This window comes from Peromyscus eremicus, chromosome 15 (assembly GCF_949786415.1).
Source record: "Peromyscus eremicus chromosome 15, PerEre_H2_v1, whole genome shotgun sequence".
NCBI classification, from domain to species: domain Eukaryota; kingdom Metazoa; phylum Chordata; class Mammalia; order Rodentia; family Cricetidae; genus Peromyscus; species Peromyscus eremicus.
In genome coordinates this window covers 71,843,197-71,858,811 of record NC_081431.1, presented here as the reverse complement: position 1 = coordinate 71,858,811, position 15,615 = coordinate 71,843,197, and the positions used below count along the sequence as shown (strand labels likewise).

Here is a 15,615-nt window from a genome sequence, read left to right as displayed (position 1 = left end):
AAGGTCTTTATGTCCTTCCTTATCACTTCAATTCTATGACTTAACAGTATAGTTTTCAGTGCAATGTTTTAGCGTCTTAAAAGTTTGTTAAGTTATGAAGAATAAATACTTAAAATCTAAATCATACAAGTATCCTATCATTTCAGTATCTCATAGCCAAACACTCTTGGTTTGGTCTAATCTCTTTTAACTCTAAAACCAATGGGCATCTTCTAAAAGAGACGTAGTGTTACAGGTAAAACAAAGAAACCAACAAACAAGCAAACAAATAAACAAAAATATGGACTCAAATTTCATTTTCCAAATGTAAAGTCAAAGTAATTTAACCACAGATACTTCTTCCTATCATTATGAGTTTAAGTCACAGGACTTCTTGACTTCAACTCAGGACACCAGTAGACTCAGTCCCTCACAATGGAGGACACATATTTCAATTAGTCACACAAATGACAATATTATGTAATGTCTTCAATTTAAAAAATAAAGTCTTAAAGTTACCATAATTTACTACCTTTAGTCTCTTAGTGTTAATATTTAATATTTACAAACTATTCTTTCCTCATATAATAGACTAAATGTAAGCTGTGAGAACCAACGAAGATAAATTACGAAGAGACAGAGAAAAAAAATCATTTGAAAATCCAGCATACTTACCTAGTACAAACTGTCTGAACACTTTATTCTTGGTAACGAACTAAACATGTTTGGAAATGTCTAGAATTTAAAACTAAACTTCAGGCATTTTAATTTATTAACAGTTTTAACCTCAGAGACCCACCCACTTAAGTTTGCTGTCTATGTTTCCTGTTCTGTTCGGAAATTTCAGAGAAAAAAATACCACACTGTTAGCAATGTGGTTGAGTTTATTTTTTGACCATGGCACCTTATTTTTCTGTTGAGCAGAACCTTATTTTCCTCTCTTCCTCATAGAATATTATATGATAACTGAAAAGTGTGAAAGCAATTCAAAGAGTTAATACATAAGAGTGAAAGGGGGGATAAATATTGGTAAAATTTTTCCTGTAAAATTTAAAGATCTTTTTTAACTTTCTATTTATACTGCCATCTAAAATTCTGAGAGACAAGAAATCTGGAATTCTCAACCAAAATGACTTAACACTTTGTAAGACCTTTAGAGAATTGTAGTAGCTCTGTATGAGGGAAGAGTCTTACATAGAACAATCTCAGGAAATATAGTCTTAAAGAGAGACAGCAATCATTAGGAGAGTCTAGCACTATTGAAACTGCTCCCCAGGACGAGATCATATAGCTCCAAGTAGAACTCTTGCCTAGCATACTTAAGACTCTGGATTTGGTAACCTAGCACCTTAAAAAAGCAACACCTATGCCCTGTCCACACACATACCCCAAAAAACAAAGACAGATATATACAAACTTTGTACCATTTTAATAATGAATATACAAAACAATGAAGATGAAGGCATATCTGCATATTTCTAAAATCTAGTATGTTAAAAACCACTAAAATAACATAATAATTTGATTTCTAGAAATAGGGGAGTACTGCAAATAAGAGGCAGTATAAAAAGCCAGAACAAATTCTTTCTAAATTTGAATAATTATTTTGACAAGTGTTGACAAGAAGTAAATTTTTATGGGCAAATGTACAGAAAACATTTTTTTGGGGTGGATTTCGACACAGGGTTTCCCTGTGTTGTTTTGGTGCCTGTCCTGCATCTCGCTCTGTAGACCAGGCTGGCCTCGAAATCACAGAGATCCACCTGGCTCTGCCTCCCGAGTGCTGGGATTAAAGGCCTGTGCCACCACTGCCCAGCCAGAAAACATTTTAATAACAACGTTTACTAAGCAAATCCTCTTTTTCCAGGTCTATACAACATTCTAATTGGAGCAGTGGTGTCCAAGATAATCACAACACACACACACACACACACACACACACACACACACACACACACACACAAATCTCTTGAGTGTATGCAAGGAAAAATCTTGACTAATACCACAAAGTTTGTAGGGCTGTCTTGGATGATTTATTCTTCAAGTCACTAGATACTGTTGAGTCTTTAGAATATAATGAATTGTCACCCATTGCTAGAAACAGGGAGCAATTTTTACTTTGGAAGGAATGAAAAGAGAAAAAGCAAAGCCAAACATAAAAATATTTCTTCTAGAAACACAAAGCTGGAAGGACTTTTGGACAGATATTTAGAATAAAATTTTGACCAAGTAAAATTCTTTTGTTGTCTTTATGAAAGCTTCCAAGTCTCTAGTAGCAGTAGATGCCAGACATATAACTCTTCAGGGCTTTCTGCTCTTGAAGTAATTTCCACTAGGAACAAAGACCTGTTTCATTGCACTTGTAGCCATCGGTCAGCAGCTAATGCTAGTTCCCTCAAATTTGTTCCCTATCCTCTATAGTGTTGAGTAAAGGTCTTTATTATTCTTACTTGGATAACTGTAATCATCTCCTAATTAGTCACTAGGTATCCAATCCACACTTTACTAACACATTCTCTATCTTTAACTATTTTTCTGAAATGTAAATTTGATTGTATCATTTCTATCACTAAAAAGCAAACTGGCCCTAACAAATTTTAATGAAAAGAAGATAATTTTTTTAAAAGGCAAATCAAAAGCAACTTGTTTTTTAATAGCATGATTTAAATAAATATAGAAATGGGCTGGATAATAGGACTCAGTACATTTCTCAAAAAATATATAACAGGAGAATAACTTTCCAATAAAAGGTTGTATTAGCGACACTTGATTTAGCCTATTAAAACCTATTGTACTCAATGCATGATTAAGGTTTATAAATATGGAACAAAAAAAGAATCAGGACACTAGACAAACTAGTTTCCATTTCATAAACACAGTGTACTGTGTACTTAACATCATTTAGAAAGCGTTTCTAATAATTTAAAAAGTTGTTTATGTGTATATGTGTGCACCTGAGTGTATGCATGCACACTACATGCATGCAAGAGTCCATGGTCTAGAAGAGGGCATCAGATCCCCTGATCTGGATCTTTTATAAGAGCAGTAAGTGCTTTGAACTACTGAGCCATCTCTCCAGTCCCCATTTCTAAAAATTTTTATCCTTCTAAAAAACTCAGATATCCATTGGGCTGGTGAAACAGCTTAATGGGGAAATAAAGGTGCTTGCTGCCAAGCCTGACAATGTAAGTTCACTCTGGGACCCACATAATGGAAGGAGAGAACCAACTCCCCAAAGTTGTTCTCTGACCTTCACGTGTGTGTGTGTGTGTGTGTGTGTGTGTGTGTGTGTGTGTGTCCCGCATACACCACAAAATAAACTCTTAAAGTGTAAAAAAGAAAAAAAAAAAAAAACACCAAAAAAAAAAAACCAAAAACAAAACCAAACCAAAAAAACAAAACAAAACAAAACCAAAAAAAAAAAAAAAAAAAAAAAAAATCACCTCGGATACTAAAAGAGAATTGACTTACCTTGCAAATACCCTGTCTTTATTTGCCTTTTCTTTGCCATATTGAACTGACTGGACTTCAGTTCTTCCACTGAAATATACAAATATGCATAATATCTTAAAGGGGACTACAGGATAAAATGACAGCATAAAGCATGACTATACTACAATTTTATAAGAGACGAGACATTTCTGATGACAAGAACAACAATAAAAGCAGCAGAGTAAGGAGGAGAGACTGGACGGATTACTTTCCATTCCGTCTGGATGGACAAAGCTTAATTAGCAGTTCTTCAATTTACAAGAAGGGTCCAACAGACAAGAGGTTGATGACAGGAACCCCTTTCCTGTTGTGTCTGCTTACATGCTCTCTCTAGAGTCAGAGGTGCCCTGTATCAAACAAGCTCCACAGCCCTGACTTACCCTACAGAGCAGAATTAGCTAATGTCTCCATGACTTTTAATTGACTGGCTGAACTATGTGGTCTCTTGGATAACTGCTCTTTCCTTTTCTACTACTAATTATTACATATATGAAGAAAGCCTATCAACTCTCTCCATGTCACAACACAGGAAATTTCAGATTTTTGAATACAGAAAAGAAATGAGGTCAGAAATATTATGGATGCTGGGCACTATTTCCGCCTTGAAGCTGATTTGCCTAAAAAGCACCCTGTGTATACAGAGGAGAATTCTGGTCCTTATCTGTGGTACATCAGTATGTTCAACTAACTGTGTTAATGGAAGAGTAACTAACTCTCAGTGAACTGGTGACGGCAACCTGTTACTGAGTTGTGAGTGAACACAAATTTCAAGTACAGAAAGTAGAACCATTTATAAATATATTTAATGGATATAGAAGTAGCCAAACACAGGTTCTCTAAGCCACACAAGCAAATTTCAGACTATATTCCTAGGACAAATTTAAATAGTTGTGAACTAAATGGCATGATTGATGTTTAAGGGAAAAAATGTTTCCTAGAAAAATGTATTTCCTCTAAGAAGGCTATATATTCAGGTTTACTAGTTTAATGCATTTTATCCCTTGGATATATAGAATAGTAATAAGCTTATGTGTAAACAGAGGAGGTTAAGAAAGCAATAAAACTTGTCAATATTCCCAGCTCTACTTTCTAGCCGATAATATTTCAACATCTTAAGTAGAACAATAACATCAGTATTCCTAGCCACTGCTTACCATGGGGGAAGGGAGTTGATCTCTGTTTATTTTGGGCATGTCCATTAGGGAAAGAATTGTATGCAGTTAGACATTTGTCATGCTGACTTTACTACTTCATTTGCAAGACTATTCAGATTTAATAATGAAAAAGTGCTTCCGATACATTCCAAAGTTAAGAACTACAAACATGGAACTTAACCTTTGAAACTAGAAATATATATGCCCTATGTCCAAACACAATGTGAAATGGGCTGTCACAGGCCTTAATTCTGTCCCACTGTTCTTTGCTACGTTTATCATGGGGCTGTTAAGTGAACACATCCCATTTTCTAGATTCCTTTCCCACTTAGCTTTTTGCTAGGTTCTGCTTTCACAATGTGTAGGAGGAAGGTCATAAAAGTAAGAAAAATGCAAAGCAGCACTGGCAAGTGCTTGGCGCCGCTTCACAAGTCCTGGGAACAAAGGGCAGAGGCATGACATCTTGATGAAGTAGTACTTCTGTGACAGGTCCAGGACTAGCTGGACTGGCCAGGACAGTATCTCTGAAGTGTAGTAGCAGGTTTAGGCTCAGGGAATGCAGACCAAAAGGGACCCTTGCACATTACTTCTACTGCATACTTGCTTCTATATAATCACCCCTCTTCAACTTATTTTCCCATTCATTTGTTTGTTTGTTTTGTTTTTAAATACCTATGTAACCAAGTCTCAGGATTAATTTTCTTTTATATGAAATATCAAAAAGGGCCCTGAGTTTCTCTAATTCAGTACTGACTGATATATTAATATGGCAGTAAAGTAGATTAAAATACAACTCTATTGCTCAAAAGGTTGGATTAACAAGTCAAAGCTCATAGCAAGCAGGAACAATTAATTGTTCAAAAGGGATTTACATTGCATATTTTTCATAACATACTCTTTAAGAGTCAGAATAAATTAAAAATCTGTAACAATATTATAATACCAAATTGTGACAGTACGAATTTAAGCAATGAGGAAGTATCAACTGTTAAATACATACACATAAGCTTACTGCAGTAATTCAAATAATAAAAAAATATATATATATAAAGAAAAGAACAACTAAAATGTAAGCTAGTCTTAAATTTGAAATTTCATCACAAAGAGATAAAAATCATTCTGGAACTTCATATATACTCACTTAGAAAAGCTAGAAATACAGACATAGTCTTATACTGTGATTACAGTACATATATGCTCAGGAAGAGGTTGCTGTTGGTTGGAAAAGGCTTAGAAAAACCTTAAAAGTTGACAAATGTATTTAAAATATGCATGTTTTAAATTTTGTCCATGAGGACTCAAAAACTTCCTCTCACCTACATCTTCCTTTTTAAAGATTATCTTTTCATTTTAAAAGGCTTTTATCATTTTAACTCCTTTCTCTGGTCATTCTGACAGTTGCTACGGATTAACCCTACTGGTAAAGGGCTTAACCTTTCTTTTTTTTTTTTTTTTTAAATGGTTTTTCGAGACAGGGTTTCTCTGTGTAGTTTTGCTGCCTGTTCTGGATCTTGCTCTGTAGATCAGGCTGGCCTCGAACTCACCGAGATCAGCTTGCCTCTGCCTCCCGAGTGCTGGGATTAAAGACATGCGCCACCACTGCCCTTAACCATTCTTTACTCTGTTCTTTTCACCAGGATTTTTCTTGAGTTATTTTCTTGAGTTACTTAATTGGCCTGATTTTACTATTTTTTTTTTAAAAACTCAGTTATATTTTAATTTTTATTTTGTGTAAATGTTTACTCTATATGTATGTATGTATGCCATGCATGGGTAGTGCCTTCAGAGGCCAGAAGAGGATATCAGTGACACAGAAAAAACCTGAAGTTTCATAGTAGCCAGAATTTAGAAACAACCTACATGTTCCTCAACAGAAGAATTAATAAAGAAAATGTGGTATATTTACACAATAAAGTATTACTCAGTTGTTAAAACAATTATATCGCCAGGCGGTGGTGGCGCACGCCTTTAATCCCAGCACTCAGGAGGCAGAGTCAGGTGGATCTCTGTGAGTTTGAGGCCAGCCTGGGCTACCAAGTAAGTTCCAGGAAAGGTGCAAAGCTACACAGGGAAACCTTGTCTCGAAAAAACAAACAAACAAACGAATGATATCATCAAATTTGCAGGCAAAAGGATGGAACTAGAAAAAATTATCCTAAGAGAGGTAACCCAGATCCAAAAAGATGAATATGGTATGTGTCATTTATATGTGGATATTAGCTGTTAAGTCAATGATAACTAAGCTACAATCCATAGAACCACAGAGGGTATAGAATAAGGGTCCTCAACCTTCCTAATGTTGCAACCCTTTAACACAGTTCCTCATGTTGTGATGACCTTAACCATAAAATTATTTTTGTTGATACTTCATAACATAATATGAAGCATAACGTAAATATCTGATATGCAGGATATCTGATATGCGACTCCTGTAAAAGGGTCATTTATCCTCAAAAGGGTCAGGACCCACACATTGAGAACCACTTGTTTAGAGGGACCAGATAGCTCTCATTAGAAAAAGGAAAATAGAATAGTTCTGGATGGATAGATGGATGGATGGATGGATGGATGGATGGATGGATGTCACATACCTGCTGGAAGAAGGAAAATCAGTTTTGTCCAACACAGTGTCACTGAGTATATCACAGTCCAGGACAGGCCTCATGTTGAGGAGTAGTTGAGCAAAATATATTGGACTCCACATTGTGTGTGTGTATGTGTACTTTTATTTAGTTACAGTTTGGTAGGGTTTTGGGGGAGGGTGTTATTTTGATTTCTTGGTGTCGGGGGGTCTTGAGGTTGTTTTGGGGTTTTGTTTGTTTTTTGAGAAAGAACTTAAAAGTGGGTATGCAGGAAGGAAGAGAGGATCTGGAAGGACTTGGGGGAGGGGAAGAATATGATCAAAATACATTTAAATTTAAAAATTGTTTTAAATAATAAAGAAGAAGAAAGAATAGAACTGATGTTGTAAAAGACTTACTAATAGATTTTCTTAGGACACAATAAGTCACACAAAGTAGAATTTAGCAAAGGGAGCCACTGCCCCCCAAATATCCCCCAAATAAGTAGTCTGCTAACCAGGAATGTTAGAGATAAGCGAAGTTTAGGATGCTAGGATATAAATGTTTGCTCACAAAGACTGACTAGTTATTAGACTCCATTCCTAGAACAATGGAGACAACACTGACTTATAGTCAGCCATTATGCCCATCCCTATATGAAAGAACATGCCTCCAACAGTCAGCGAGGGTACAGTGCAATGTCACAACCAACAAGAAAGTCCTGGTCTATCATAAAGCCCCCAGTCCTACTCTTGAGAAAAGCATAATTCTGCCAGATGGGCAAGAAGACCTTTGGTAAGAACTATTTGAAAAAGAATGACACAGGTGTAACTTAAAATAATTCAGGCAATATGCAACATCTTTACTGTGTAAATCTCCCATCTGCCTAAAAGCCTAAGGAGACTTGTAGTCTCCTGTCTCTGTTTAAATTGTTCAAAGTGTAACCTGACCTGCGGTTGGATACTGAAAGAGATTTAAGAATGACAGTTTATATGAAATGCTTAACCTATGGTGTATATAAAAGTTAGCAAAATCTTCTAATCAAGACCATTTTCTTTTTGGGTTTTACCCAGAGCCAGATGTGAGCTAAATTAAAGAGCTTTTCCTTTTATTAGTCCCTAAGTGTACAGAATGACTTCTCACTGGAAAAGCGTATAAATTCTAGACCATCAGAACCCCTGGAACTGGAGTTACAGACAGTTCTGAGAGACTATGTGGATGTTGGGAACCAAACCAGGTCCTCTATAAGAGCAGCCAGTGCTCTAAGCACGATGCCATCTCTCTAACTCCTGATTCAGAGACCTTACGATGCCAGGGATTTTGCATACTGAACAACGTCTACAATGTTGGCTTTAAACTTACTTGAATGGCAATCTGGATGAGCTTACCAAATTCAGGCATTTCCTTACCCATCTCATTTTTGAAACTGAGCTACATAAGTCTGAATAAAAAATTTATTTGGCATAAAGATTGTTTAAAAATAATCCAATCTGATGAGATTCTAACAAGACTGATTGCGGGCAGTGGTGGGGAGGGGAGCGGAAGACAAAACACAAGCAAGAATGAAAGAAGTAAAGTAACCTTCCTATACATTCCAGACTTAAAAAGATAATGATGGTCATTAGGAACTTTATGACGATAAAGTCAACAACCTACATGGAATGAAATACACCAACTACCAATAATGTTTCTTCAAGAAAAAAAATCATCTGAACTGGTTTGTCTAGTAAATTATTTTTTTAAAAAAACTTTCTCTAAATAAAACTACCCCCTGATAAATTCTATCAAGCATTTACTCCATTTACTTCTTAAGTAAGAGCCAGATGATGGTGGCACACACCTTTAATCTCAGTACTTTGGAGGCAAAGGCAGGTGGATTTCTGTGAGTTCAAGGCCAGCCTGGTCTACAGAGTGAGTTCCAGGATAGCCAGAACTACATAGAGGAATCCTATCTCAAAAAACCAAAAGGAAAAACAGACAAACAAATATATAAAGGAAGGGCTGGAGAGATGCCTTCGTCAGGAAAGTGCTTGTCACACAATCATGAGGACCTGAGCTCATTCTCCTGGAACCCAGGAAAAGCCAGTGTGGAAGTCTGCGCCTGTAATACCATCACTGGGAAATGATATTTGGACTAGGCAAAACCTTCCACAAAATTTAATTTTTTTCAACTCTTTCACTAAAGCCAACCTTACCCTGACTCTAAAACCTGACATAATTATACGAAAGACAACTGTAGACTAATATCCTTCACGAGTATGGATGCAAAATCCCAGAAAAATTTTGGTAAGTCAAATCAGACAGTATATAAAAAGGATTCCATGAACAAGTGAAGTTTAACTCAGGAATAAGGAACTGGTTTCCCATTTGAAACTCACAATGAAATTCCTTATGTTAACAACTAAAAGGAAAATCATTATGATCATATCAACAATTACAGAGAAAGCATCTAACAAAACCCAGTATCTAATCCTGATAGAAACATTCAGCAAATGAGAAAGAGAAGTTCTTCAACATGTCATATACTGGTCACTTTTTTAAAAGTTCATAACCAACATGGTACTTAATAGTGGAAAACTACATGCTTTCCCCTAAGAGGAAACAACACTTGACCACAATATCATACAACATTGTAAAAAGGTTCTCCATGGAAGAAATGAAAGGCATCATATTACAAACGAAGAACTGAAGCCATCTTCATCCTCTAAGCAGAAAAGCCCTTGGAAGCTTAAGAATAGTTTCCACAGGGTTTCACAACTTTTCACAAAACAAGACTGATATTAAAAACAAAAGCAATTCTCTTTAGTGGCAGGAGCAACCAATACTGAAATATCTAAATATAATTTAGAATAAAAGTATAAAAATACTTAAGGTTAATAAAGACCTGGAAGACATGGGCACCCAAAACTACAAACATTGCTGAAAGATACAAAATAAAACTTTAGAGAAGACACACTGAGCTTCAGGATTGGAAAGAACCAGTATTTTTAAGATAATCAGTCCTCCAAAATTTGATATCATCAACACAATCACAATCCAGCTGAAAGCTTTTTTTTTTAAATCTAGGAATAGAGATACTATTAATAACTCTCAAATTCAAATGGAAATACAAAAAAACCTAGAGCACCCAAAATACATTTTTATATTGTTTTGGAGTTTTTTTTTTAAAGATTTATTTGTTATGTATACAGTGTTCTGCCTCCATGCCAGAAGAGGGAGCCAAATCTTATTACAGATGGTTGAGAACCACCATGTGGTTGCTGGGAATTGAACTCAGGACCTCTGCAAGAACAGCCAGGGCTCTTAACCACTGAGCCATCTCTCTAGGCCCTAAAATACCTTTTTAAAAGAACAAAATCGGAAGAGTGAACCTTCTATGCTTTAGTCATAAAGTGAACGAACAAGACCACACTAATATGAACAACATAGTACGAAGGAACAACTGAACAGCCATCGGCAATGAATTTCAATGTCTGCTTTACATCAAATACAGGAGTTACATCCAAATGATCTACAGACCTATATGTAAGAGCTAAAATTGTGCAACTTTTACAAGAAAATAAAGGAATAAATCTTTGTGACCTTAGGTTAGACAACATTTTCACAAATATGACAACAAAAGATAAGATTCATAAAAGGACAAACTGGTAAACTCAACTTCATCAAAATAAGACCCATGCTGTTCAAAAGACCCAGGTAAACAATGAAAATAGCAAACACTGATGAATCAACCCATGGGGGAACTGGAACTCCACACTGTTTTGGGGCAGTGCTGGGGAATGAACCCAGGGCCTACCACATCCTAGGCAAGTTCTCTGCCATTAGGCTATACAGCCAGCCCTGAGCTGGAACTCCTCCACATTGCAGTACTGTATATAAATGGCATAATTACTTTGAAGACATATTTGGAGGTGCCTTAATAGGTTAAACATACCTCAGCCATATAACCTGGCCATTCTACTCCTAGTTGTTGACCCAAGAAAACAAAGTAGATGTGCGCATAAAACCTTATAAATGCATATATGTACATATGTGTATATATATTCACAGAAGCTTTATTTATAATAGCCCAAACCTGGGCCGGGCAGTGGTGGTGCACACCTTTAATCCCAGCACTTGGGAGGCAGAGGCAGGTGGATCTCTGTGAGTTCGAGGCCAGCCTGGGCTACAGAGCAAGATCCAGGACGAGCACCAAAACTAAACTAAGAAACCCATTATTAAGCAAATGGACAAACAAATTCTATTTATACAGTAGCTTTAATCCCAGCACTCGGGAAGCAGAGGCAGGCGGATCTCTGTAAGTTCAAGGCCAGCCTGGGCTACAGAGTGAGTTCCAGGAAAGGTGCATAGCTACACAGAGAAACCCTGTCTCGAAAAACCAAAAATAAAATAAAATAAAAATAAAAATAGAATAGTACTCTGCAATAAAAGAGAACTACCGATATAAGCAACATGGATGAGATGACATAATTGTGCTGAGTAAAAGTGGTCACACCATAAAGTATGTTTCAATTTATATAAGAACCTAGAAAATGAAAATCAATTTAAAGAGACAACAGACCAGCAACTGCCTAAGGACAAATGGTTGGGAAAAGGAGTTAAAAAGAGACATAAATAATGAGCATGTTTGCTACCTTGATTGAATCTTCACTCAAAGGAATTCAACTCCCAAACGTTAAAACTTGAACATAGTTGTTTACTATATGTGAATGCTCCAATAAAGTTATTTTAAGACATTTTACTCAATTTCAAAAATATCCATAATCTTAGTTTTGTTAAATATGTGTGTGTGTGTGTGTGTGTGTGTGTGTGTGTGTGTGTGTGTGTGAATTGTGCTAATACTAGGCCAATGTTACCAAAGGGAGTAACTGCCTAAATGGTTTTTGTTTTTTTCTTAGCTGATTTTAGTTTCTTTCCTTTAAAAGGAGATTTCTGTTTATTTTTGATCATGTGTATGTGTGTATCTATTAACATGACTACAGGCACCTGCAGAGGCACTGATGCCCCTGGAGCTGAAGTCACAGGCAGTTGTGGATGGTGGTGACATGGGTGCTAGTAACTGAACTCTACAGGAGCAGCACCTGCTCCTAACCACTGAGCTAGCTCTCTCTCCAGCCGCCAGTCTTCGTTTCTTTCTTTCCTTCTACACATAGACAGTTGTTAAGCTTGTTTTTTTCTTATTTTATCGGAGACCTGTTTGAACTGCAACTGGAGGCTGGTTACTATACTCTATTCATTTCTTTGTGGCCTAAATGAAACCGTGTGTGTTTTCTTGCATAATTTCACTGCTGGTCACTTAGGAATTAAACTGAGGAGTATCTTGAACGGTTTGCAATGTCCTCCCATTCAGCGTGCACAAGACATTCCTGTCCCTGCTGAGGGTATGAGCAGGTACAAGCAGTCTCTGCATTTCCTTGATTGTCACCACTGGCCTGACACTCTCTTCCTCAGTCTATTTAACCTTAAAATGGCAAGTACTACATCTTACCTTTCTGAATATTGCTTTTAGGAAAATAAAAAAGATTTTGCTAAAACACGTTATCAAGCTACTTAAGATTCTGCTGTGTTTTGGTTTTTGGTAAAAAAAAAAAAAAATTAAATTCTACTTCATGGTTGATATTGAATTCCCATACTTAGAGATTTTTTTCCTTGGGGTGAAAGGTATGCATTTTAAGTGATAGATCATGTACAAATGCTGTTATTATTTTTACTACTATTACAAGTTGAGCATTTATAAATGTTGGGGTTTATATTATTAACCTTTTGGAGGAAGATCTACACATTTTTCTTATATAACAATTTCTTCTAGCATAAAAAATTAGAGATGGAAAATCAAAAACAAAAACAGGTAAAATGAATACCATTTGTTCTATTAAATGACTAGTAACTTTTTCTGCATGAGTCTTAATGGATTTTACTTTAAAACTAGATTTTATGTGTCACTTTAGACTTCTACAGCTAAGACTAATCAGGGCTTCTTCAAAGTTATTTTCCAAAAGTTGTTGCCTTTGGGAGAATTAAAAACAAAAGTCAATAAATGCCAAAACACATAGCTAAATGGGAACAATAAGTTCTCATATTTTATAGCACACAAGATCAACTATGATTGACATTAACTGTAAATTTCAAAATAGGTAGTAGACAGTTTAGAATATTCCCAACACAAGGGACATAATATGACACACATCTGAGGCTGTGGATATCTCTGATGATTACATACTGCAAGCACATCAAAGGCCACACTATACCTCATTATGTGTCCATAAAAAATTACTTTAAAGAGAAAAACATAAATTTAGGGGGACTAGAGAAATGGCTCAGGAGTGAAGAGCACTGGCTGCTCTTCTAGAGGACCCAGGTTTGATTACTAGCACGCATACAGTAGCTTACAACTATTTATAATTCCAAACTCAGGGGAACTCTTCTGGATTCTGTGGGCATTGCACACACGTGGTGCATAGATATACAAGCAGGCAAAATACCCATACACATGAAAAATAAAAATAAAGAAAAAAATTTAGGAAAAGTTATTTCTCTGGATTTATGCTGAATTATAGACAAAGAACACAGGAAAATGTCAGGACCTAGGGTTACTGTTCAAAAACTTAATCTTTTTTGTTTGTTTGCTTAATGGTTGTTTTGAATGTCCGTTTGGATAGCTCCAAAAACTGCTAAACTGTAGATTTTTAAAAAATAACTATACCTCTATAGAATATATATTAGTTTTTAAAATAAATTAAAATGTATCTTATAGAAAAGTTTCTATGCATATAATAAATATACTGGGAATTATAAAATTTGTTGATTGTAACTATGCAAATGTGGCTAATTACTTTATAAAATAATTATCTACAGCACAATCACAAGCACAGGTCTTCAAGCTTAGTGTGCATCACAAGACACATATTGGTACAGACATACAGACAGGATTCCATGGTGATTTTGACTCTGTAGGTTTTGTGACTAACAACGATTCTATTGCTTTGTATCTAGATCATTAATGAATTTATTTTTTAAATTTATTTTATGTATATGGGTGTTTTGTCTGTCACATGTCTGTGTACCATAGGCATGCCTGGTGCTCCTGGGGGCCAGAAGATGATGGATGCCTAGGACCTGGGGTTACAGATACTGTGAGCTGCCATGTAGGTGCTGGGAATTATACCTGTGTCCTTCTGGAAGAGAAGCCAGTGCTCTTAACCTGTGAGCCATCTCTCTAGGCCTAGAGCTGTAATCTAAAGGTAAGGGGCAGGGGGAGGGAATTTCTCTCCAAATAAAGTCTTAGTATAAAGTAGTACTTACCAGTACCGGAATTTGGAACCCAGGGTAAAATAATGTGCAAAAAAATTCTTCTGCGGTGGAAGTGGTCTATCCAGGCGGAAGAATGTGTGATGTTCTACACATGCTTTCCACAAATTTTTACAGGCTCTGTAATTCACCATATTAAATCCCAGCAGGGTTTCTCTAGATTCATGCTGTATACAATGACAAAATTCAGAGAATATGGGAAAATATCAGGATCTGATCATTCTTTTGACAGATAAATTATTCAAGTCCTGCAAATGTTAATCTCTACCTCAATGATTTTGTTTATTCAACAAAAACTCAGTAAACTAAAGGAAAAGAGCTGTAAAATGTGCACTTTAGTATTTTACAACTTTTAGGAACTTTTATTCTCTATCATAGTTAGAAATAAGTTTAATTTTTTTATTATTTTCAAATTTTATTAGCTATGATTCTGCTTCAAAATATAACCCTGGACCATAAATTAAATTTGTAATAGGCCCACAATTTGTAATTCTGTCTTGATAAAAAATAGGAACATTCAATACCTCCAAGCACTATTACAAAATCACATTAAAAATTGACTAGCACTAAAATAGAACAATTTCTCTAGTTTTTCTTTTTCGCACAAATCACATTACACAAAGGACTCATCTCCTGAATAACAGTTCTGATTTCCAGACAATGTGATCGACTACTCAGTGAAGACTTTGAGACATATCATTCTGTGCTACCTGGTAATACCCTTCTTTTTCCACTAGATTATCTTCTAATGGTAATCACTTTACTGTCATGACCACAAACCAGTCATCCTTGTTTCCATTTTTCATTGTATTCTATTATAATATATCCACAAAAGTTTATCTACTTTACTGTTTATAGACAATTGATATTTCCCATTTAGGATAGATGAGTGATGTTGTATATATACATTCCTAGTGTCTGTACACATATGTACTTATTTCTGTTCCTAGATCATAACATGTATGTTTAGCTTGATTGGTTAATACTTCCTCCCAACAATAGTGTGTGTTCTATATACTACCCAGCTTCAGTCATTTTCCGTTTTTGTTTTGTATTTGCTTGTTTGTTGAGACAGCACTTCACACTGTACCTTAAGCTGGCCTGGAAGTCACTATGAAGTT

General features: G+C 35.8%; 1 protein-coding gene across 4 annotated transcripts in view; it reads right to left on the bottom strand.

Annotated features, from left to right (window-relative positions):
• The window catches only part of Ptpn4 (protein tyrosine phosphatase non-receptor type 4), a 184,403-nt gene that overhangs the window by 53,925 nt on the left and 114,863 nt on the right, over positions 1-15,615 (bottom strand). For all 4 annotated transcript variants that reach the window (XM_059280465.1, XM_059280468.1, XM_059280467.1 and 1 more), the window contains 2 exons: positions 14,489-14,661; positions 3,451-3,519 (listed from right to left, as the gene is read on the bottom strand). In XM_059280465.1, the coding sequence (XP_059136448.1) occupies positions 3,451-3,519; positions 14,489-14,661 (242 nt within the window). The remainder of the gene's footprint in view (positions 1-3,450; positions 3,520-14,488; positions 14,662-15,615) is intronic.